This window comes from Adiantum capillus-veneris, chromosome 21 (genome assembly GCF_014529385.1).
Source record: "Adiantum capillus-veneris isolate H3 chromosome 21, ASM1452938v2, whole genome shotgun sequence".
NCBI lineage: Eukaryota > Viridiplantae > Streptophyta > Polypodiopsida > Polypodiales > Pteridaceae > Adiantum > Adiantum capillus-veneris.
This window is the reverse complement of record NC_140951.1, coordinates 28,869,769-28,894,696: the sequence shown is the minus strand read 5'-3', so window position 1 is coordinate 28,894,696 and position 24,928 is coordinate 28,869,769. Positions and strand designations below refer to the sequence as shown.

Below are 24,928 nucleotides of genomic sequence, written 5' to 3'. Positions count from 1 at the left end.
GGAAACGGTCTCGTATCTCATAGTAGAAAATGGGCAGTGACATGTGATGTAACTTTGTCTCTGGCTCTATATGGCATACCTTACAAATCCTGGCCTCTGTTGGTACTCCTCTAAATCTGCCAGCCTCAATCTCTAACTGATGTGATGATTTGCGCATCTGTCCAATAACACATCGTAATCGATGGAATAGATGAGTGTCCATGTAGGCGGGTCTGGTCACAAAACCATCCTCTATAAGCTCAAGGAGATGCTTGTAGCCGGGCTACAGTGTCACTTCATAGGACAGACAGTTGGACAGTTGGTTACAGTTGGTCTGGTTCACACTGGACGGACCCTCTGGTCTGGGAGTGACACCTGGCAGGGTACCTACCGACGGTGGTCTAGTGGACCTCGTGGCCAAGTCACCACATGGCTGACATTTATGAGCCGTTGGTGGCTCTTTACGGTGGTACATATGAGTAATAGCGGTCGGTTATCTGATCATCTTCTTCACCTATCTTGTACGTAGTCGTCTAGAGAGGGTCTTACACAGAGCACTGTTTCACCATCCTTGCACATCTGAGCCTCGACACCCCATTTGTACCCGTGAGTTCTGGGCTGGAGCTGAGTGTGCTGCCACGCCAGAGTCTGTACATGGTTCGTTGAGCTAGTCGAGTCCACATGTTCTGGTCCACTGCTGTGTCTTTGTTATCCATTTTTTCTATGTTTCATTCTGTTTGAGAGAGTTTCCATTTGTTTGAGTGAGATTGTCACGCACATTGCACTGAGGGGCACCCACACTGTAGAGAGCACGACACATTATGCACGCTACAGGTGCTCTCATTTTGGCGACCACGATGGGATCTCAACTGAAGTCTCACTCTGTTGAGTAGCTGGGTTCTTCGCTTCGCCTGTGCAGCCTGTTGGTCTGGTCCAGTTTCACCCTTGACAGCTTAATCTAGCTGGTCTAGTCTCTCGCCTTGTTGGTCTGGTCCTCTCTCGCCCTTGTCCACCCAGTGCTCGTCCTGGTCTAGTCCTTCTCGTCCCTGGTCTAGTCCTTCTCGTCTTGTTGGTCTGGTCCTCTCTCGCCCTTGTCCACCTAGTGCTCGTCCTGGTCTAGTCCTTCTCGTCCCTGGTCTAGTCCTTCCTCGTCTTGGTCCAGGCCAGGTGGTCTAGTCACTCGCCCTGGTCTAGTAGAGTCTAGACCAATGTTCAGCCAAGTGAAGGTTGTCTTGCCCAAGTGAAGGTATTCTTGCCCAAAGCTTGGTGGGGTTGGCGGTTACTGCAGGACACATACAAGGAGGTCTTTGGAGCGACAAAGTGCACTATTGAGTCCTCTGAAGTACTACCACAGACGGCGTCAACCCTTGGTGCCTAGTAGAAGCATATTAACCCCATCACCCATACCTACTCATACAGCTACCTCCATTCCTTCGACTAGTTCTATATCCTCCAGGTCACCTTCTCCGGTAAGGCTCTCCCCCATTTTGTTACAGCAAGCTAGTGAGCAACAGACTCAGGAGCAAGAGGCCATGGAGGAGCTCACAAGTGTTCTGGCAAAGGTGTACATCAAGTTCCCTACCTTTAAAGGTCTCTCCGCAGAAGATGCAGACGACCATGCTCGGAGGTTTGTCTCTCTTTGCAGAGGTCGTGGCCTCAACAGAGAAGACGCATACTTGGTGCTCTTCCCGTCCACCTTGGATGGTCTTGCAGATAAATGGTACAGTCAGTTTGCTGAAAACCACTTTACTACTTGGACCATGTTAAGACAGCAGTTCTGTGAAGCTTTCCGACCAGGGGATTATCAAGAGAAGATTCTAGATGAGTTGGCCAACCTGTTGCTCCAGCCCAAGGAGACATTTGCAGAGCTCATGACCAGAACAAAGTCCCTGGTCGCCAAGCTGCCTCAGCAACCAGGGGAATTCATGGTGAAGAAGTGGGTAGAGAAGGCTCTGCCTAAGACTTCTCAACAAAAGCTCAGAGAAAGTCTCCGTCCTGAAGGCAGTCTGGAGGACTTTGTTGCTACTGCTACTAGAATAGAGGGAGCAAGAAGGCAATTCACTGACTCTCCTCAGTTAGATACTGCCCCTGTACTCATGGATAGTCCATCAGACCCCTTGACTTCTTTAAGAAGGGAACTGGAAGCCCTAAAGTTACAGCGGGCCCTTCACGAAGAGAGATCTTTCTCTCTCAGACAGGAGAAGCCTCCACATCAAGAGGCTTATGATCAACTTAAGCGAGAGTTAGAAGAGCTTAGGTCTCAGCAGGAGACTAAGGCTATGGTATGGTGTAGTTCATGCCGCTCTTCAGGACCCCCTCCACAGGACTGTCCCCTTCGCTCTTATTGCCACTTCTGCGAAAAATCGGGTCATGAAGATAAGGATTGCTATTATCTAAAGGGATTGCACAAAATACAGCAAAGTCTTGGTCCTACTCTACAACAGGGGTTAGCACCATCATCCAACATGGTTTCCCACTACGGCCATCCCAACTACATGCCACCTTTGCTCAATACCCCTGCTATCCAAGGTATGTCAAGTACTTTCCCGACTCAAAGTTTTCATAATGCTAATGCCACCTCAACCCCTCGGAGCTTCTACACTTCAGCCTCCAACTCCATGCAGCAACCACCTCGTCCCCCGTTTCGTCCTTCCAATCGGCCCATACTCTGCTACAGATGCGGAGAATATGGGCATTATCAGAGCAAATGCCCTCTGCCAGAAGGCTCTTCTCCGTGTCAACTTTGCCCTGAGGCTCAGGATCACTACACTAAGGATTGTCCAAAACAACGCGCCTCTACCTCTGCGAGCCCAAGTCAGAGCCAACCCGAATTCACCTTTCCCAAGATCAATTTGATAGCAGTTAGTACCAACCCCAAGCCACCACTTTCTGCGCATATGATTGCCTCTCAAGACAAGTTGCAGCTGGTAGAGGAGCCAGCTGGTGTCCTCACACGAGCTCAGAGGGCAGCCCTCGTCCTCAATCTTCCAGCAGGTACAGCCCTTTCCTCCCCAATGCCTACACCTCCTCCAGCAGCGGACATGCCATCCACTAGTGCTAAGAAAGGATCTTTTACTATGCTCTCCGATATTGATGAGGCTTTCTTAGAAGCAGTTGCTGACTTACAAAAGATCAAGGAAACTGAGAAGACACTGATCCCAAGAGAAAAACCTACAACAGAGACTATATTGAAGAATACCTTTCAACAAGTATCCCTCTATGACATGCTACGACTAGATGCAAAGTTTAGAAGTGACACCCTTGCAGTTATTCAATCACTTTATCCTGGAGCAGGTCCTAGTGGCGGGCACCTCCTAGTGCGACCATCAGAGTCCTATATGATATCCAATCCCGCTGCTCCACTCACTGATTATAGAAGCCCTCGCCTGACAATGTCCGTTTTGGGTCGGCATTTCTCAGGAGTGATAGTGGATGGTGGATCTGGCATCAACCTGATGCCCGAGTTCACTATGTTAGCTCTAGGTCTACAACCTACTCGCCCTGCTCCCTTCACAGTTACATTGGCCGACCAGCGGACAGTCTACCGAGTGGGCATAGTGGACAATGTTCCTCTGCAGGTACAAGACTTTACTTTTAACTTGGATTTTGTTGTGGTTTGACTTCCCAAGGTTGAGGGCGGATTTCCTTTGCTCATTGGAAGACCATGGCTGCGGCACACTAAAGCACTTCATGATTGGGGAAACGATGCAATGTGGATACATACTTCAAGCTCCTCGATGCAACCCATTCTCTTAGAAGGTGGTATGGATCCCGTGGTGTAGCAAGTTTCTTTGTCAATGGAAACCAAACCTGAACAAGAACAGCCTACTACACCTGAAGGGTCAGAAGAAGATCTGCTGGACTGGTTAGAGGCTACCAAATCTATGCCTTGTTATGGAGTCTCTATTCACTCTTTGCATGCAGGTACACCCTCTTCCATTGTTTCCACAGTAACTAACCCCAATGAGCCACCTGAGCCAGCTCAAAGGTTAAAGGCCTTAGAAAAAACTCTGGATGCGCCCTCGGGGGAAGTCTTTGAATTTGGCGAGCCTATGGAGGAAAATAGAAGTGGGAAGAAATTTCCTCGACAAAAGATCACCCAACATCAAAAATCAGCCCCATTGGTGTCTGCTTCTCCCAGATCAAAGCTCCCTTCACAAAGCTTGTTCTGCCTGATGAATTCCATTAACTTTATAGTAGTCCTGCTCATAGTGACGACGTTGTGGAGCATCTCCTCTTTTAACCAGGAGCCATGGATTTCATCTATTGCCCTACCCACCCTCTCTCTTACCCTCGCCCCTACCCTCCCCCTTCACCCTCACCCCTACCCTCCCCCTCCCCACTCTCGCCCCTACCCACCCCCTCCTTCACGCTCTCGCCCCTACCCAATTACCCTCGCCCCTACCCACCCCCTCCCCCTCTCGCCCCTACCCTCTCCTACCCTCGCCCCTATCTAGCTCTTCCCACCCTCGCCCCTATCTAGCCCTCAACACCCTCGCCCCTACCCACCCTTCCCACCCTCGCCCCTATCCACTCGCCCTCCCCCTCCCCCTCGCCCCTATCTAGCCCTCCCCACCCCTCTCAAGTTCAGCAAGTGAAGGCCCTTTCATTCTGCCATTATCATGGAGCTTAACCCTATTTGCGGTGTTACTCGGGTTTATGGTCATCCCTCTTTTCGAGAAGAGTGTTGTTGCAAAAAGAGTGGCAAGGGTCATCTGCAACTACAAGCATGGCCCAGGCTATGCAATCATACATACTGGGGTTCCTGCCTAGTTAGAGGCTTAAGGCGATTGCAAGCAGTGCAGTGTTTTTAACTCCACTTTTGAGGTATGTAAGGTCATGGGCCTAACACCTGCTTCAGAAAGATGTACGGATGCAGTACCTAGTGGTTTTCCTTCACAGTTTTTTCAGTATTTCTCACCGAGACGGTGAGCGGTCTTGTGGCGGGCAACCTGTAGTCGGGCTACAGTGTCATTTCACAGGACAGACAGTTGGACAGTTGGTTACAGTTGGTCTGGTTCACACTGGACGGACCCTCTGGTCTGGGAGTGACATGTGGCAGGGTACCTACCGACGGTGGTCTAGTGGACCTTGTGGCCAAGTCACCACATGGCTGACATTTATGAGCCGTTGGTGGCTCTTTACAGTGGTACATATGAGTAATAGCGGTCAGTTATCTGATCATCTTCTTCACCTATCTTGTACGCAGTCGTCTAGAGAGGGTCTTACATAGAGCACTGTTTCACCATCCCTGCACATCTGAGCCTCGGTCCACTATGCCCACTGGGTAGACTGTCCGCTGGGTAGACTGTCCGCTGGTCGGCCAATGTAACTGTGAAGGGAGCAGGGCGAGTAGGTTGTAGACCTAGAGCTAACATAGTGAACTCGGGCATCAGGTTGATGCCAGATCCACCATCCAGTATCACTCCTGAGAATTGTCGACCCAAAATGGACACTGTCAGGCGAGGGCTTCTATAATCAGTGAGTGGAGCAGCAGGATTGGATATCATATAGGACTCTGATGGTCTCACAGGGAGGTGCCCGCCACTAGGACCTGCTCCAGGGTAAAGTGACTGAATAACTGTAAGGGTTTCACTTCTGAAACTCGCATCTAGCCGCAACATGTCATAGAGGGACACTTGTTGGAAAGTGTTCTTCAAGACTGTCTCTGCTGTATGCTTCGCTTTTTCTACCTGTTGTTGTTCCTCTAGTACTTTGATTTTTTGTAAGTCAGCAACTGCTTCTAAGAAAGCCCCATCAATATCGGAGAGCATAGTAAAAGATCCTTTCTTAGCACTAGGGGATGGCATGTCAGCTGCTGGAGGAGGTGTAGGCATTGGGGAGGAAAGGGCTGTACCTGCTGGAAGATTGAGGCCGAGGGCTACCCTCTGAGCTCATGTGAGGACACGAGCTGGCTCCTCTACCAGCTGCAACTTGTCTTGAGAGGCAATCATATGGGCAGAAAGGGGTGGCTTGGGGTTGGTACTAACTGCTATCAAATTGATCTTGGGAAAGGTGAATTCAGGTTGGCTCTGACTTGGGCTCGCAGAGGTAGAGGCGCGTTGTTTTGGACAATCCTTAGTGTAGTGATCCTGAGCCTCAGGGCAAAGTTGGCACGGAGAAGAGCCTTCTGGCAGAGGGCATTTGCTCTGACAATCCTTAGTATATATAGTGATCCTGAGCCTCAGGGCAAAGTTGGCACGGAGAAGAGCCTTCTGGCAGAGGGCATTTGCTCTGAGAATGCCTATATTCTCCGCATCTGTAGCAGAGTATGGGCCGATTGGAAGGACGAAACGGGGGACGAGGTGGTTGTTGCATGGAGTTGGAGGCTGAAGTGTAGAAGCTCTGAGGGGTTGAGGTGGCATTAGCATTATAAAAACTTTGAGTCGGGAAAGTACTTGACATACCTTGGATAGCAGGGGTATTGAGCAAAGGTGGCATGTAGTTGGGATGGCCGTAGTGGGAAACCATGTTGGATGATGGTGCTAACCCTTGTTGGAGAGAAGGACCAAGACTTTGCTGTATTTTGTGCAATCCCTTTAGGTAGTAACAATCCTTGTCCTGATGTCCAGATTTTTCACAGAAGTGGCAGTAAACCCGAAGGGGGCATTCCTGTGGAGGGTGCCCTGGAGAGCGGCATGAGCTACACCAAACCGTAGCCTTAGTCTCTTGCTAACACTTGAGCTCTTCTAGCTCGCGCTTAATCTGTTCCAATGCCTCATGATTTGGAGGCTTCTCTTGTCTAAGAGAGAAGGACCTCTCCTCTTGAAGAGCTCGCTGTAACTCTAGGGCTTCCAGTTCCCTGCGCAAGGAAGTCAAAGGATCAGCAGGACTACCTTCTGAGAACAGAGAGGGAGTATCTATGTGAGGAGAGTTGTTGAACAGCTTCCTAGCCTCCTCTATTCTAGTAGCAGCTGCGATGAATTCCTCTAGAGTGGCGTCAGGTCGGAGGCTCTCCCGGAGTTTTTGCTGAGAGGTTTTTGGAAGCGCCTTCTCCACCCACTTCTTAACCATTAATTCACCGGGTTGCTGGGGAAGCTTGGCAACCAGAGACTTGGTTTTGGTCATAAGCTCCGCAAAAGTCTCCTCTGGCTGGAGCACCATGTTGGCCAACTCATCCAACACTTTCTCTTGGTAGTCGCCCAGCCTGAAAGCTGCACAGAATTGTTGTCTTAAGTCTGCCCAAGTTGCAAAATGGTTCTCTGCAAATTGGCTGTACCATTTATCTGCTAGGCCATCGAGGGTGGATGGAAATAGTGCCAAGTAAGCATCTTCTCTGTTCAGCCCACGTCCCCTACAGAGAGATACAAATCTTCTTGCATGGTCGTCAGCATCTTCTGAAGAAAGCCGTTTGAAGGTGATGGGGGCTTTTCACAAGCCAAGCTCCCATACCCCTCTTCCCTCGTCCCCACCCCATGAAAACCCCCTCTTAGGGAGGGAGTGATAAAAGGCATTGGAAAAAGTAAGAAAAAAATAAAGTAAGATTATGTAAATATATAAGAAAGGTAAAATAGGCCACCTCATGCCTGCGGGGTATCCCATCCCCACCTTGCCTCCTTTTTCTTCACTGTTGCCCCGTCGGGTGTCCCTTTTCCTCTCCTCCACTCAAAAGGTCAACTCCCCTCTCTCTTTCCCTTGTCCTTTCTCCTTTCTCTCTCCCCTCAAGCTACCCCACCTCTCACCAATAATGCATTATAACTCACCAATAATGCACCCTAACTCACATGCAACTTACCCTATCTTCCAAAATAGTATACCCACCCCCTCTTTCTCTCTCCTATCATATCCCATGACCCAAATACCCCCCTCTCTCTCTAAAGGGCGCCATGTCTCTTGTCTTGTAGCTAAATAACCTCCCCCACACTTAGTTTCACTGAAAAAGGTGCCCACAGACCCATCCCCACCCGGTGGTTACCTGATTTTTCTTGTGCTCACACACATCTGCACACAGATTCACCTCTGAACACACTCCCCTCTCTACCCTCTTGTAATTACTTTATTCTCCATGTCACCTCTCGCTTTTTTTCATCAACCCATCTCTCTCTCTTAGTCTCTCTCTCATGAGACTGCTGTTCTGGCACATATACACACAGCCAGACAAGTGGGGCCCACAGTCACATGGCCTATGTAGATAATGATTTCTTCATTTTTAAATTCTAGAATTTCTCCCCCCTCCTCTATATAAAGAGGGGTCACCATCACACTAAATACACACAACATCACCAAAGAACACACTATGCACTGTGTGTGCCTAGTGCACACACACACACACACACACCCACACCATCACCATCACCGCAATCACCATGCTTGTCTTGAGCATGACCTCTACACCCTTGGCTATGGAAGATGAAGGGCAACTAAATGAAGGATGATGGCCATAACCCTTGTGCGAGTCTTCGCCATCAACTCCCACCTATCCGCCATGTGCTCTACCACTCTCTCCCTTCTCATTCCCCTACCCTATGTTCCCCATTTCATGGCCTTATTCTCTAAATAAAGCTTGAGGTTTTGTGAGTATGTTTTCTTGCAATGTTTTGCCCATGTGAGGTGTGCGGAATCGCCACCTAATCTTGTGTTTGGAGTGAGCTTGTGTATATGTGTGAAGGGTGTGCGGATTCGCCATCCTTTTGTGGTGCCTAAGTACTAAGCCGCTATACCCCCTCCTTCTCTCTCTCTCTCTCTCTTTCTCTCTCTCACTTGATCTCATTCCCTTTCCTCTTCATCATTACTCCCAAGCATCCATCTCTCTTGGATGAAAACTTTGTTATGGTGGTGTGTTGTTTGCGTCCTAGCCGCTGAAGCTAGGTGGTGCCCCTGTTTGCTTTACCATGACAGGCTCGAGGCGCGCCATTCGGTCCCCGGTGTTTTAGAGGCCGTCGGGGTTCGGGGTTCGCTTTGCTCCCGTCAAAGGTAGGGAACTTGATGTTCACCTTGGCCAAAACAGTAGCTAGTGGCTCCATGATTCCTTGCTGAGTCTGTTGCACAATAGCTTGCTGTTCTTAGAATAGGAGAGAGCTTTTCTGGAGAAGGTGATCGCGAAGATGGGGAACTTGATGACGGAGGAATGGGTGAGAGCTTTTCTGGAGAAGGTGATCGGGAAGATGGGGAACCTGATGAAGGAATGGGTGATGTGATATGTGGAGGTATAGGTGATGAGGTTGAAGGATTTCTACAAGGTGTCAAAGGTCGTCTTGTGTGATAGTACTTCAAAGGGCTCAGTAGTGGGCTTTGATGCTCAACTGACCTCCTTGTATGTGTCATGCAGTGACCACCAGTCCAACCAAGTTTGGGTAAGAAACTTGTGACAGGTCTAGACTCCACCAAACCAACCAGGTAAATGACTAGACTCGGCTGGACCAAGGACAAGACCAGGGACGAGGAAGGCTAGACCAGGGTCGAGGATGTCTAGAACAGGGACGAGGAGGACTAGACCAGGGTCGAGGAGGTCTAGACCAGGAACGAGGATAAGTTGGACCAGGGCGAGAAAGGACTAGACCAAGGACTAATGGACCAGGTGAGAGGGGAACATTGCAAGGCAAGGTCGGCGAAGAAGGCAGGCGAAGCTAGATCAACCTAACCAGCTTCAAGATTTGCACCTCACAGAGTGAGATTTCAGTTGAGGTCCCACCGTTATCGCCAAAATGAGAGCACCTGTAGCGTGGATAATGTGTCGTGCTCTCTACAGTGTGGGTGTCCCTCAGTGCAATGTGCGTGACAATCTCACTCAAACAAATGGAAACTCTCTCAAACAGAATGAAACACAGAAACAATGGATAACAAAGACACAACAGTGGACGAGAACATGTGGACTCGACTAGCTCAAAGAACCATGTACAGACTCTGGCGTTGCAGCACACTCAGCTCTAGCCGAGAACTCACGGGTACAAATGGGGTGTCGAGGCTCAGATGTGCAAGGATGGTGAAACAGTGCTCTGTGTAAGACCCTCTCTAGACGACTACGTACAAGATAGGTGAAGAAGATGATCAGATAACCGACCGCTACTTCTCATATGTACCACCGTAAAGAGCCACCAACGGCTCATAAATGTCAGCCATGTGGTGACTTGGCCACGAGGTCCACTAGACCACCGTCGGTAGGTACCTTGCCACGTGTCACTCCCAGACCAGAGGGTCCGTCCAGTGTGAACCAGACCAACTGTAACCAACTGTCCAACTGTCTGTCCTGTGAAGTGACACTGTAGCCCAGCTACAGGTCCACTGTTGTGTCTTTGTTATCCATTGTTTCTGTGTTTCATTCTGTTTGAGAGAGTTTCCATTTGTTTGAGTGAGATTGTCACGCACATTGCACTGAGGGGCACCCACACTGTAGAGAGCACGACACATTCTCCACGCTACAATGCTCTTTGTAGAAAGCCATCTTCGTGCCAAGCACACGCATAGGCTGTATCCATGTCCTCCTAGTGTCTAACTGAATGAAGTCCCGTCTGATGAGCTGAGTGATCTCGGTCCGTGTGAGAGAAAAGGAGGGTGCCACTGTACTAACTGAGACATCGCATGATGAAGCAGCAGAGGCATACCCACACACTCAGTGTGATTAGCTAGTTGTCCTAGGAGCATGTCTGAGGACAATTGGTATGACTAGGAATGTAGAGAGACGAGAGCATAGCTTCAGAGGGATCTTCTCCTAGGGGTCATAGATCGCAAACAATCTCGGATAGCCTTCCAACGCCTTTTGCGATTGAAGAAGCAAGCGTTCCTAGCTTAGATGGAGCAAGACTTATACCAATTGTTCTTGAGCAAAGACTCAGGAGAGGCATGTCGTCTCTTTCATGAGCACTTCTCTCGTCCAATGAATATTTCCCCGATGGATGGGGTCACTATGTAACATCTTTATATACGGTCTTTGGATAGACACCCCTTCCAAATCCTCCTGAGCCATGCCCATCTACAAGTACCTTCTCTACCACTAAGATGGTAAAGACGGCCATTGATAGGATGAGGACCAAGAGGGCATATGTGGTCTAGTAGCAAAGCACTTTATACATGCTAGCGATATGCTGAAAGGGTTTCTTGCAGGTCTAGTATGCGGTCTTGGGAGGATCGGAGAGGATGTGTTCGCACGTTCAATTCCAGGAACCCCGAACAAAGCTCTGGCTCTGCGATACCTTGGTAACTTCAGCTATGCTCTATTGGGTTCAGGTTTGCGGGCCCTTTGTAGGTGAGGATGGGTGGAGAGGTATGGAGAAACCCTTGATATTTATGATCTCTTGGCTGATAAGAGCCAAGGCCTCCGTGCCACTTGAGATCATTAGAGCGGAGTTAGCAATCCCCCCCCCCCCCCCCCCCCCCCCCCCCCCCCCCCCCCCCCCCCCCCCCCCCCCACACACACACACACACACACACCCACCCACCCACCCACAAAAGGAGATGAGGCACTTACCAGATAAGTCTCTTGTATGCACAACTTATGGGATACTACCAGAGATAGATATGCCAGATCGGCCCTTGAGTCTTCCAGATAGTTAGCTTTATAGGGGGACACATAATGCTGGTATGCACATATGTCGTCATGGTTCTAGGAACATGGTTTCAACATGGACAACTTACCCCCCTCCAGGGTTCCCTTGATGCACCATTGTTGTCTCATACATGGGGGGAGATTCCTAGACTCAATTCGTTAGGACTTGACCATGTTGGACACGTGGAGGACATGGATAGAGCCGACACAGGCGTAGGGTATGAAGATGGCTTTCTATAAAGAGAATCTTCTCCAATTCACAGGGGTTGGGTTTGCGATTAGACTCAGCTATATGATACACATCTAACTCATGGGTTACGGTGTGCCATTGTTCAGATACGGACATCTTCCCACCAGCTTTAGATTGAGACTGGTAGATTGACAGTGATACCAACAGCCAGCAGGATATGCTGCCTATTCCATATAGAGCCAGAGACCGAGATGCATTATATATGTCAGTGCACAATGCACTATGTGATACGGGGTCGCTTCCACTGTCTATTCAGAGACGGCTTTGGACCCTTCTCCAGAGTCATGAGCTATCAAGACCAGTGTTGCCCTGGACTATATCTACTTGAGTTACATAGACACAGAGACATTTTACTGAGGAGATCTGAAGAGGGACAATCCCAAAGACAGATTACCAATTTTTTTACACCCGACATTGGACAAATAAAGGAGCAGCCACCACTGCAAAACTCAGCTCATACTCATACCCGCGGTACTCTCATTGACCAAGCATTGGAGCTAGGGAAGCCGAGACACCCGGGACTAAGGAGAGGAACTTCACAGCATCGACGGAGACTGCAAACAGAGGATTCGAGCCATGCTATCTCGACATCCAGAGTACATATGAAGATAGACTCATGACCCATTATATCACCCTCTTGTACTAGGCACCCATTGTATCAGTGATCACACATACCCCACATAGTTTCAGCTAGTAGCACTCCTAGATTCATTTTAGCATCTCTTTTTTGTACCCAGACATGGTATCAGATTCACCAGTTTGTAACAGTTTGGTCTATAGGTCATTTTGGCCTCTTGAAGACGTTATTATATCACTTCATTTCATTTCATTTCTCTCTTTCTTAATAACAGAACCATAGGTGCATGGTCCGAGGAGGAGAATCCAGCCAGAATAGTCGTAGACACTCTGAATGGGTTAGCTCATCAAAGTAAAAGAAATATCGCAAGGGGCACCTGTTGAGGGGCTGATGGAGAACTCCGCCCCACTGTGCGTCTTGACTCAAGTGTTATAGTTTGTTGTTATTCTTCTAGTTGTGGTGGCGTTGCATTATTTTACCACATTATCGGGTGACTCGTCAGTTTCACATCTTTTTAGAAGTAAAGGATTTTAGAGTTTTGAAGTGCTCTATTGTATTTATTTTTATTGTGCGTATAGCTTGCAAGCGGTTCAATTGTCAAAATTTGAAACTTAAATTTTACAGGTACAATTGAATCTTTCACATTTTGTAGAACCTACTACAAATTTTGAGACAGTTCTGGGGAGAGCAGCATCATTAAGGGATGTTTGCAGGCTAGATGCTGACCGTGGTGTCGAACTGATCCTTTCTGTACAGGTAGGTTATTCTCCAATGAATTTATGGTTTCAACTCAATTTAAAGTGTCTTGAGGGATCTGATTTTCTACAGGCATGCATACAAAGCGAGAGCTTCATAGTAAAAGCACTCGGTCTGGAAAGTCTGGCATGGCTGTGCCAACATGATGTGATTGGTACGTTGTGCTTATGTACTCTTAATTATACGTAGCAATCTCTTTGACTCTTGTTAGTGCCTAAGTCACCTTTGGGCTGCATTTTGCATTTGAATATGTAGCAGGTTCTCTAATTGTTCAATCAAGTTTTCATGTAAAATTAGTCTAGCCTAACCTTTGAAAAGGATTTTTTTGCAGAGTACGTTCTATAGCTTCATGTAAATGATATACTTGCAAACGTGGTGTATGTCATACACTTGCGAAATTGGTAGCTGACAATTTGGAGTTGATAAACTCCATATGTCTAGCCTATCTTTTTCAGAGTACCATCGGACTATAACTCGACGCTCAAGGCTAATGAATGTTTGAATCAAGGAAAATTTCAGAGTACCATCTTTTGCATGAATGTTTGAATTAGGGAAAATTTCTAGAATCATTACATTGAAGGGTCTGGTGTACATAGGAAGTGAATTGGCTTTTAAACATTAGTTGTACAAAGCTCAGCATGTGTCAAATAAACATGCATTATGACTTACTTTTATGTACATCTGATCCCAAACTGGCTATATTAACTTGTAGTGTTTGTTGGATTCTACTCAAAAGACATCCCTTTTTTCTTTATCCTATAGAACTCAAGTCCTTGAGAATGTGGACATATTCCCAATTTCCCACCATGTTTGGGGTCTATATCCTTAGTAGGATCAAGCTGACATTGCCTTTGCAAATTTATTTATTTCTATATTTATGTCAAGGGTTAAAATTTTTTGGTACTTGTTTTGCTCAGCAAGCCTTATGGTTTAAGCTTCTTACATTTCTTAATGCATAGCGAGTTTGGGCTTTAAAGCTGTTTTCATTTTCATTTTGGCCCAAGATGCGATAGCGACTGCTGCCTTTATAAAAAAATATCCAGGCAAAACTGAAGTGCTTAAACACATCGTAAATCTAAATCATTTTCTAACATAGTGTGGTGTTTGTGTGCCCTGATGTAGACTTTTATACGGCATGGGAGGTATTGGCTGCCTGGTTTTCAGACCTCCCCTCAAACACTATGTTGGCTAAAAGGTAAACAATCCAAAATACTCTGCTATGTGCAGGTGCTAATTTCTGAAGATATGTTTATGAAAAATGCTCTTTAGCTTTTTGTTTTTGTTTGTAAAAATGCTGGAGGATGGTTGCTATTTTTTTGGTAAAATATGCTCCAAAGATGGTTTCTATAATATTCCGTATGGCTAAACACTCCAAGAAGTTTTTTTTTGAAAGTTAAATAAGGTCACTCCTACGGCAGTCTTCTTCACAAGATCAAGAAAAACTCGAGAGAATTGTTGTGGCCTAGTGATAGGGTGTGGTCAACCTTGCAGTGCTCTGTGCTTAAGCAAGAGCTGGTCTTGGTTACATCATGATGACCTAGGTTACACATTCCAATCAGCCCAATATTCCACTACATGGAGTCGGTTGGATAGGATGTATGTTATGCATGACGATGGTTTTTACTCGGACCACTTGCCCATGGTGTTTCAAATGGTGGAGCAGCCCGTGGATTTGTTCAAAACCTTGCTGGCCAAGGCTTCTCTAAAGTTCAATAGCTCCTTTTTGAAGCAACTCTGTGTTCGAAGTTTATATGGCTCAGTTCATTGCCAACTTTATTACGATATTTCCTCTTTGATCTTCAAGCTTGGGATGTATTGGTCACCAATATGTAGACGCTTTGAAGCAGTCACTTACAACCCTTTATCAACATGTTTGGGCTTCCGGCACCATGACCAATTCTTGGAAGATTGGGCTTATGAAGTTGTTGTTCAAGGTCAATGGTGACCTAGTTCCTTAATGGGAGGTCACGAAAGTCATTGCTAATCGTTTAATCGGACTTTGGCAAAAGTCATCATTTACCTAGTGCAGTATGGATTTATAGAAGGCCACAATATTTTGCATAATATTCTTAATGTTTAGCTGGGCGTCGATTATGCTAAAGCTACCAATCAAGATGTCGTCATGGTTCGGTTATAGATTTAGAGAAAGTCTTTGATCACCTTAGTTGCTCTTTCATCACAGAATTGCTATATGCTATGGGTTTTGGCCCCTGTATGGCAAATATTATACACACCATCAGTGCAGGTTCCACCTCTTGTGTCATGATGAATTGTGGTGTCACTGACAACATATCATGGACTCGTTCCATGAGGCAGGGTTGTCCTCTCAGCCCTTTACATTTTGCCATTGATATGCACCCCGTATCAACACTTGTTTCTCATTTGGCAAAGGATAATGAGATTGTGGGACTTTCCTAACTTATATGCCAAGCATTGACTGATGATTCTTTTCACACTCTTATCTTGTAGTCTTCATCTCCTCCACACTGTGTATGAGTTGAATTCTATCTTCTTCTCTTAAATAGTTCTATGAGCTGTGAGCTATTTGTCTCTTATATTCAACTGTGAGCTGAATACACTATCTCTCTTTCTCTCTATTGTGCTGAAAATTACAGGTTTGCGGTCTCCCACTGCCTTGCAGTAACCCCAGCTGGTTACAGTGTATCAGAGATCAACTGATTGCTCTTCTGTGTTCAATTCGATCCCATGTGAACAGCATATTTTCAGCAGTTATGGAGAACTCCAAGGCCATAAACAACCATCACGAAGTAGACAAAGATGTCGAGGTCGAAGACACTGATGAAGAAGACACCAATGGATATGCTGACAGTAAAGATGAGAGGTGGGCTGAAGACGGTAACTTGTTTGATCAACTTACACCATGGGTTGTGCAGAAAGATTGCAAGGCACGTGGAGAAAGTATCAAGTGAGAGGCGTATGAATGGTGAATCTGGATAGTAGTGAAATGGTGGGAGCCACTCTATATCCAAACCAAGTGTGCTGAATGAGTGTTTACTGTGCATACCATGATCTGCTCTCACCTGCCTCTGCCAGCTGTCTAGATGCCTGAAGAGCTCTGTATGAGAGTCTATCTTGCAGCAGCTCCCTCGAATCTCTAAATGAAGCAAATTGTCTGCAATGGAGCCTTCATTAACATGGACGGTTTGGCCAACTCCTCTCTGATAATGTCTTGTAGGATGGAGGGTTTGGCAATTGTTGTGGATGGCGCAGGAGATCATCATGACCGGTGGTCTCTCAATCTGTGTCTTGTAGGATGGAGGGTTTGGCAATTGTTGTGGATGGCGCAGGAGATCATCATGACCGGTGGTCTCTCAATCTGTGTCCACCATGAAGCTATAAGTCAAGGTGCCCAAACTGCTATTGCATACATCATGGCAAGGATAACTAGGGTGTCAAAAAGTTACCCCTTTGTGCGGGGCTCCTAGAGGTGTGCCTGGTCATACTGGCTCTTTAGCATTGGTAGTGCAATATACCCTTTAGTGAGTCCGTCTCTGGCTGCACTCACCATGGAGAAGTGGCTGTGGTAGATGTAAAAGCAATCCCAAGGTATATAGATGAGTGTACCATCTCGATTCGCCCGCTGGCTATTGTACTGGGTATCCAAAAGTGCTGAAAACAAACATGCTACAAAATATAAAAGATCGACGTGGGGGTGTGTATACATGTGTATGAGGGTGAGGGGGATGAAGCTCTAATGCAACCGGATGTGAAACTATATGTGTGAGAGAGGATCCTATCTTCATGAGAAACCTGTAACTGCGACTGTCCCTACGTGCAGCTGCCCATTGTCCTTCAATTTACGGCAGTAAAAGAAGAAAGTATTTTTTACTTGTGCTGCTATTGGTTAAACTCAGAAAACGAGTCAACAGTATGTTTACGCAGGTGCATTTCTTGCTGATAGTTTTCATTCACAAACCTTTGGGCATAATTAATACTTCTAAAAAATTACTGAGAGCTATTCATTCTTGTAACAATGTGCCTTGCAAGGACAGCATTTTATTTCAATACTGATCAAGGAGTCCTGTTGCTTTGTAGTTTATGTTTCTTTCTCCAATATGGAGCACTCGATGCTGCAGCATATCCAGACTTGTCATGCACGATTCTACAACTTCTGTGGAAAGCTGCAATGCCGTCAGAGAGTCAGCAGTCTGATCAAGATTGTTGGATGGTTCAAGAGAAGGCTTTGCGTGCGCTTACAAGCTTTGAGGTGAAGGTTTGGTTGAGTTGCACTTTAAAGTGATAATTTTGTGCTTTATATGACAAAAGCATCTGAATAATGTTGCTGGATTAATGAAAATATTTCCCAGCACAAGTTTTTTAATAGCCATGGGGTTGGTTCCAACATTTTTTGATAGGGCTTATGGTTTTTAATCTGCACTATGCTTATGAAATCTTAACACTAGTTCTGTAATTAGACACTTTAGTGTCCTGAGACACTAAAGTGTTCTGTTTTTCTACCAAGTTTTGGCAATTTATTTGTCAAGCTAAAAAGAAGTTTTTTACACCTTGCTTCTACCACAGATTGGTTATGAGGGAAAGAAAACACTAGATTTTTCTCCATATCAAAATAAAATCTGTATGGAGAGAATTTTGGTAAGTTCTAAAACATAAATTTTAGTAAAATTTCAAGGTGTTTTGTAAAAAAAAAATCATAAAATTATTATATCTTTTTATAGAGATGGCCTTTTTGATGTTTATAAAAGCAAAGTGTTAGCACTTAGTGTTACAAAACAATGGAATGCACTTCAAAGATAAGTTTTCAAGTCACATGTAAGCTATAGACATAATTTCATACTTGAGCACGTGCTGAATAAAACCATAATTTTGGTCTTCCAAAGGTCCCCTCATGAAATTGGTACTATCCTAGTGCAATTTGACGACTACAAATGACTTTATATGTTTAAATCAAGAAATACGTATTTTTTGGGCTCCCTAACTCAATTAAATTTCGTTGCTTGAACTCTATCTTGAATTTTTTATCGTGCAAAAACTCTTGAAAATCTTAAATTCTCCATAATAACATTGAAACCAAGGTTTTAGACACTCCAATTGTGTATGTACCACGTACTTTGATACATTTAGTTGATCTACATTGAAAGTTTGATATTATTTGAGGTTTTGAATGCTTATGTCTCAAGAATGAAAATATGAAAGTTTTCTCTTATGCAATTTTGAATATTTTAAATGATCCAGAAATTGTTGCATACCAAAACCCTTCTACTTTCCACGTTGAGTGCTCAATGGAAAGGGCAAGCAATGTATCACTTTCTAAAACTTACAAATACATCAGAAATATATTTTTCTATGTATACGAAGATATGCTTGAAATAACCATATCAAACACATGGAACTTTCCATTATTTTATATACTCCAAAGTCAATTTTTTTGCACATGAAACTTTCAATTATCTATAGCAAAATTATGGAGGAGTCACCTAAAATTTTCTACAAGATCGCTTCATTTTTTTCTTGAGCTTATAAAGGCGATTTCTGCAAAGCGTCAATCGCTGTCTTACGAGGGTCAACTTGATGAGTATAGTTCTTGATCATAATAGACTCTAAAATGCAAGGTTATATTTTTAAAAGACCCTCTAGTTAACATATTTAAGCATATCAAGAGGGTTTTCTTAAATAAACTGTCTACTGCAAGTAGCATTTAATTTAAATTTGCTAAAAAAGGACACTTAAAGTGTCCTGTTTTGGTACCAAACTAGTGTTAACATCTTCATGACTCATCAGGCATATTACAAGCTGCAAATAAAATCTTGAGCATAATCATTACTGAAGAACTATCCCAAAGGTTCTGGGGTAGAATGTGCCTTTGCGACGTGCCCGAGCATGCTTAAAATCTGTGTCTGTTTCTTCTTCTTTTTGGTGCCGATTCTTTCAAATGTATGAGGTTATACATTTATGTAGGCATTATCGGAAGTAAAGGTAGCTCATCACAGCAAAAGTAGCAACCTTGTATCACAGGAGTGTGGTGGATGAAGTTATTGAAATTAAGCTCCACGACACAACTTTGGCGACAGCTGGTAATCTGAGGGGGGGATGATCAGAGCTTAGATATTCTGTGCCAACATATTTGTTGATTTTCCCACAACAGACCTGCATGGTCTGTGATAATCGTAAGGTGCTGATGCCTGCATAACCTATTTGGCAGTCCTCTTTCTTCCTTGGATCCCCTCTCTCCTGCTCTTTGTGTGTGGGATCCCTTATGCTGGGACAATGTGTTCCACATTATTGCTCTTCTCGTGCCTTCCTTCCCTCTCATTAAGGTGCCCCTGAGGTCTTCAACACCTCTCCTTTTACATTCTTGTCCTACTGATGCATCTTTGCATCCTAGTCCTTGTCCACCTTGTTTCTGATGGCTAATTCCAAAATTGTCTTAGCCAGTGGATCTATTCGCCAGGCTAGATTCCAGTTACAGCAGACATTGAATGACTTTATAGTGGATGTTACCAGCCTACAAAGGTTAAAAGAGGCAGCTGCCAGGATGCAGTATGGAATACCATGCAAGGCATATGCATCTCCAACGTAGGATTAAGAAATTGAAAACTCTCCACTCTCAGTAGAGGTTTTGATGTATGAGTCCTTAGTCAAGCTAGGACAGCCTACGACCTTTTGAGAGAGCCTTTTGAAGAAATTTATGATGCTTGTGACATTATGTCAGGGCTCTTGCACTCTTAAGAATGGGAGCTGAAAGAGGCTCATGCGGTCATCACCAGCTGCAGCGCCCCTATACTGGAGCTTTACCAGCATGGTGTACTTCATGCTTAAGATGAAAGATATGTGAGATCAGCTTAGCTACCTCCACAATTAGCAGAAGAAGTTGTCTATGGCACTTAACCCCTCAGCAACGTTCCTAGGAAACCACTGGATCTGAGGACGTTGCTAGGGACAGGCTCTAGACCAAGGTTGGACCTTGGCTGGACTACAATTTTTTAGGAACGTGTTTTTGGCTGCATGCCTTTCTGCTCTCCATGTATCAGTTCACGGCTTGGTGGTGGTATTATCATGTATATTTGATCTAGTTTTCATCCTTCACGGTTCACAATGACTGAGCCATGCAGTCTAGTCCATACAGTCAGTCTGCATAGCACATCACATGTATCCTGCACTCTTTAGCCGCAACCTGTTTTATGTGAGTTACAGACTTTGGTCTGGAGCTGAGTGTGCAGCCAGGCAGTCACTTTGTACTTGGTTCCATGACAGAGTATTGAGGTTCAGTTGTGCGTCCAACAACGTCTTGTCTATTGGGTTGTTGCTATTGTCTCGTCTTGTTTGTGTAGCCATACCACTCTGCTCAGTATTTGTCATGTCAGTGTGAGCTTTCTGGGATACTGCATAGAGGTTACCCACATCATACACAGAGCACTTGTACAGATTTCTCTGCTCCAGAGGCAAAACGAAGCATTAAGAGAAGTATTGGCACGAGAAAGAAAGGAAAAAGTATTCCAAAAGGTCAATTTGGTCTGTGAGACCAAAACAGTGCATGCAATGAAATGTATCTCTCATTTGGAAAAAATAAACAAACCTGTGATTAAGATGCCTTAAGATCTTTCTCATGTGGTGCTAAATAATAAGAAGTGCTTGCGTCACCTTTCTGCAACATATATCTATGTGTGATTGAGATGCCTTGATATCTTCCTCATGTGGCACTAATAATAAGAACTGCTCGCCTGTCTGCTAGAGCAACCCCGGACGTCTGTTGTGGTGACACCCCACCCTTTTGCTCGTGCTTGCCGTCCGCAACACTGTATCGGTGCCGTTGCTGAACTGCAGGCCTGCATTAGTGTTGCTGTTGGCAGACTGCCTTGCTGGTACTGTTTGCAGCGGCACTGGCTCTTGGCCGTGGGCAGGTGCAGTGTTTATTGCTCATTAGTCAGTCAAGCTATCAGGCACATGATTAATCACTTCAAAGGACTTGGAAGTAACCTAGAGAAGGCAAGACTCAAGAAGATGAAGGGTAGCCACCCAATGCTTGTCCCAGCTTTGTCTGCTTATGTTGAGCTTTCTGGCGAGCTATCTTACCATTCTCACAGTCAACATCCATGTCGATGGAACTCTAGCTCGTAAAATAGGTGGCTCTCATCTACAAAATCCAAAAGGCGCCTGCCAGTGATCACTAGAACAGCTTTCACTGACCTGGATCATGAACAGTACTCTTCAAAAGGTCTAGGAAACTAAATTGACAATCTCAGATTGTCCATCTGCTTGTTTGATAATTTGACAGATGTATGTAGTTCTCAAAAAGTGATTTCCAAGAACAAGCTAGTCATTTTTGGATCATTGACTATAGACCTAGGCCTGCTACGACTCTCTAATAGGTCTGAGAAACTGAATTGACCATCTCATACTGTCCATCTGCCTGTTCGACGATATCATTGTTGTATGCAGCTTCTCAAAAAAGTGCTTTCCAAAAACAAGCTAGTCATTTACTGGGTCACTGACTGGACTAAGTCATTCTATGATTCGTGAAATGTTCGCCAAGAAAAGTCTAGTCATCTACTTCTCTGTTGCCTTCTTCCAAAGTGGAGAGGCAGCTTCCTGTTTCTTAAAATCTGTCCCTTTTGGTATTATTTTGCTCGTAATTTTTTAAAGGAATGTTTTAATGTGATAATTAATGTGTATTTCTCCTGTGTGAGTGCTATGCTTGAAATTCAAGATTGAATCCACGTGAGCATTCATTCTTTTGTCTTGGTCCTCACATCTATGGAGTTGTAAAAAGCTTAACCATGACCAGGTTGATGATTTGATACGGTGCTCGGGAGAGTTCACTGGAAGTCATGTCCAGATTTTATTGTCTCAAAGAAGGATAGAAGTGCTCAAAGCTTGTGAGGGATTAGTTGTGAAGCTTCTATTCCATGAGTTTAAGTGAGTACCATTCATCAAGTATGGCTTCCTCTTCGTTTGTGAACTCTATGATCTTCTGTTTAAGACAATGATTTTGCAGATCTAGGCCTAGGGGTCAGGAGAATGTGAAGCATACTGACAATAAAGTAAGGAAAATAATCAATGCTATCCCCCAAGTATTATCTGCATCAGGTAAGCGCCTGCATGATCAAGCAATTGTTAACACTTGCGCCCTTTTTTTTTCAACACGGTAATTATTGCTGTCATAAATGGATTTCTGGATTTTATCAGAGAAAACAATATAAATGAAACTGATTTTGTAAATAAGGTAAGTTTTGTTGCTATGCCATTCACTGATCAACCATGCATAACGGCAGTGCAGAGGGAAACTTCTCTTCTTCACTCCCCAGCTGTATTTATACTATTAAGATGTCACCGATTGCAGTTTTCTGAAAGTTCACGAAGGAGCAACACAAAAAGCACATCAAAGGTAGGTCAGGGCTTTTAAATAAATGTTGCATTAGTTTTTTTCTGACCAGGAAAATCAAATTCACTTTTGACCATCAAGCCTGGTTATCTGCAGGGATGGGAAAATGAATTTGAGCACCAATTTACTGAGATGGCTGACAGTACTGACTTACATGGAAACCTAATATGTGCACTACTTCATCTTGACATGTGGTATTCCTTCTTGATTGAACAGCTGAAGGAAGAAAACACCAGTGCAGCCTTTATCAATGTTGCTCCGCAAGTTGTGAAGGTGTTCTTCTGCTCGTCCTTCATCTTTATTCTTTTTGGGTGTGTTGTTGCATGAAGAGTTGGAGTATTAAACCAATCCATGTTTGCTAAACACCCTAAAAAAGTAGTTTTGTAAAGGACATAGGGATATTAGGGGATGCCTAATTCGGTCACAGTTTGTATGTAGCAGAAAAGTAAAAATGTTGATGTCGCTCGATAGAAATTGCCTTCATCCTCAAGAAATGTGCAAGTTGTTCTTTTAGGTGGTAAATTTATGGCAAAGAATTAGACAGTAAACCATGATACTTCCTACCAAATTTGACATGAGATGTTTCTGCTGTGTCTCTTCTTGTTTCAGTCATGTTATTGTGCACAATTACTATCACAGCCAGAAGACACTATTTATTTGGGCATGATAAGTTCATTCAAAGAACAAGTTCTTAGCGACAAGAAGATTTTTTACAAGTTTTGAGAATCAGAGCTTGAGTCAAAATGATACTTACCCACAAAAACAGACTGATTCATAATAAAGAGGATGCATGATGTCATGATTTTCAGATGATACCGAGTCAATCAGAACTTATGTTATGAAGGGCATTGCTCAAAGATTGTGGTAGAATGGTTATGCCATTTCTCTCTTGAATAACAGGTCTTGAGTTCAACTCTCGTCGGATAGATCTTTAAGGTCTCTTGAGATAGTCAGTAAGAAAAGTGGAAGCAAGGGAGAAACATCAAAGGAAAGGGCACTTATTCTTCGTTTCCCCTCCATGGAAGCGAAGGACTTTCTGAAGAAGAGACCAACTCTTAAGAAGATGGGCAACTTTCTTGGAGATGACCTCACACTCTCCTAGATTGCTAATATGCAGGAGGTAATGCCGGAGATTAGAGCGGCAAGGGAAAAGGCAAGATTGCCTTTTATCGAAATGATGGGTCGTGATATTTGAGTGATGCTTTACATGATGGTGCGAGACCTATGTGACCACACTAAGATGGCAGTATGGAATTGTAATGGGGCACTCCGTCTTGATGTAGGGGCATTTGAGGACAGTTTTACGAGGAGAGACATCATCTTTTACTGCGAGACACACCACGCACTGGGACAGATTATGCCACGTGGGATTGGATATTGGTGGGAAACAAATTGTCAAGCAGAGACGAGATCAGAGCACAGGGTCTAAGGGTCAGCAGGAGTAGGAGTCCTATTTAGAGAGGAGTTACAGCCTCTTGTGCACATTGTTCGCAGAGATGATCAAGCCAGATACATGTGGGTGAGATTGAGGGCCGAGACAAACAGATTCTTGTACATTGCTATATGCTTCTTTGCCCCCAAGACTTCAGTGTATGCCGCACCTAGAGGGCAATCCTTTTTCTTGGTATTAGACGAGGACAGATGGGAGTTTTCAGAGATGGTGATATCATTATCTTGGGGGACTTTAATGCCCGCACGAGAAATCGCGAGACAATCATTTATGATACCTCAGATGAGATACCGAGAGAGCTTGATACCAAGGATATGGGGCTTGACAAATGCTCACAGGATGATGAGTACACCAAATACGGGAGATATCTGATGGAAATGGGAGCCTCACATGGATTGCCATACTTAATGGCTTACAACAATTTCCCGCAACAACTGGGTTTACTTGCTTCCCACACAGGCATGGGGCCAGCTGTAACAATATCAATTTTTACAAATAATTAATTAATTTACTAGAAAATAAATATTTAATTAGTTGTGTGCACATCAGAATAGAACTTATAGGTCTAGGGCCTCAGGTGTGCCTAAATGCGGGCTAGAACACCTCAGGGAGACCTTAACAGAAAAATACCGTGAAGCCTTAGTGACTGGGAAATCGGGCCTTCAAAAAGGGGTAGACAATGTTCTCAGGGGTCGAATTAATGTAACATTTTTGAGTTAGCTGTATATTTAAACTTTTAAACTTAAAAAATTGAAGCATTTTAAAGTTTTAAAGTAAGTGTGCCAAGTGGTACACTTCTCCTAGCGCCCCATCTTCCTCTTGTCTACATAAGAGCAGCACCTCCCCCTCTTGGGAGGTTGGCAGTGCTCTTACTGTCCCCATTGTGAGTATGCTCTATGCGATGGAGCTCTCCATTAGAGCTTGAGAGCAGCCCCTTGTGACGTATGTAGTAGCTTTGAGCTCCCATTGTCTTGAACAAGGGCTCTCACAGCCGTAGCCACCTTCTTGAGGAGTTTTGTCGCGAGAAGTTGCAGTAGACACTCATTTCCTAGAGCATAGTGGCTGTAATTTCT

General features: G+C 44.8%; 1 protein-coding gene across 3 annotated transcripts in view; it reads left to right on the top strand.

The window, feature by feature from the left end:
* The window catches only part of RST1 (ARM repeat superfamily protein), a 146,657-nt gene that overhangs the window by 67,040 nt on the left and 54,689 nt on the right, over positions 1-24,928 (top strand). For all 3 annotated transcript variants that reach the window (XM_086493297.1, XM_086493299.1, XM_086493298.1), the window contains 8 exons: positions 12,913-13,044; positions 13,117-13,198; positions 14,167-14,239; positions 17,101-17,272; positions 21,809-21,939; positions 22,019-22,110; positions 22,296-22,408; positions 22,502-22,678. In XM_086493297.1, coding sequence (XP_086349423.1) covers positions 12,913-13,044; positions 13,117-13,198; positions 14,167-14,239; positions 17,101-17,272; positions 21,809-21,939; positions 22,019-22,110; positions 22,296-22,408; positions 22,502-22,678 — 972 coding nt within the window. The remainder of the gene's footprint in view (positions 1-12,912; positions 13,045-13,116; positions 13,199-14,166; positions 14,240-17,100; positions 17,273-21,808; positions 21,940-22,018; positions 22,111-22,295; positions 22,409-22,501; positions 22,679-24,928) is intronic.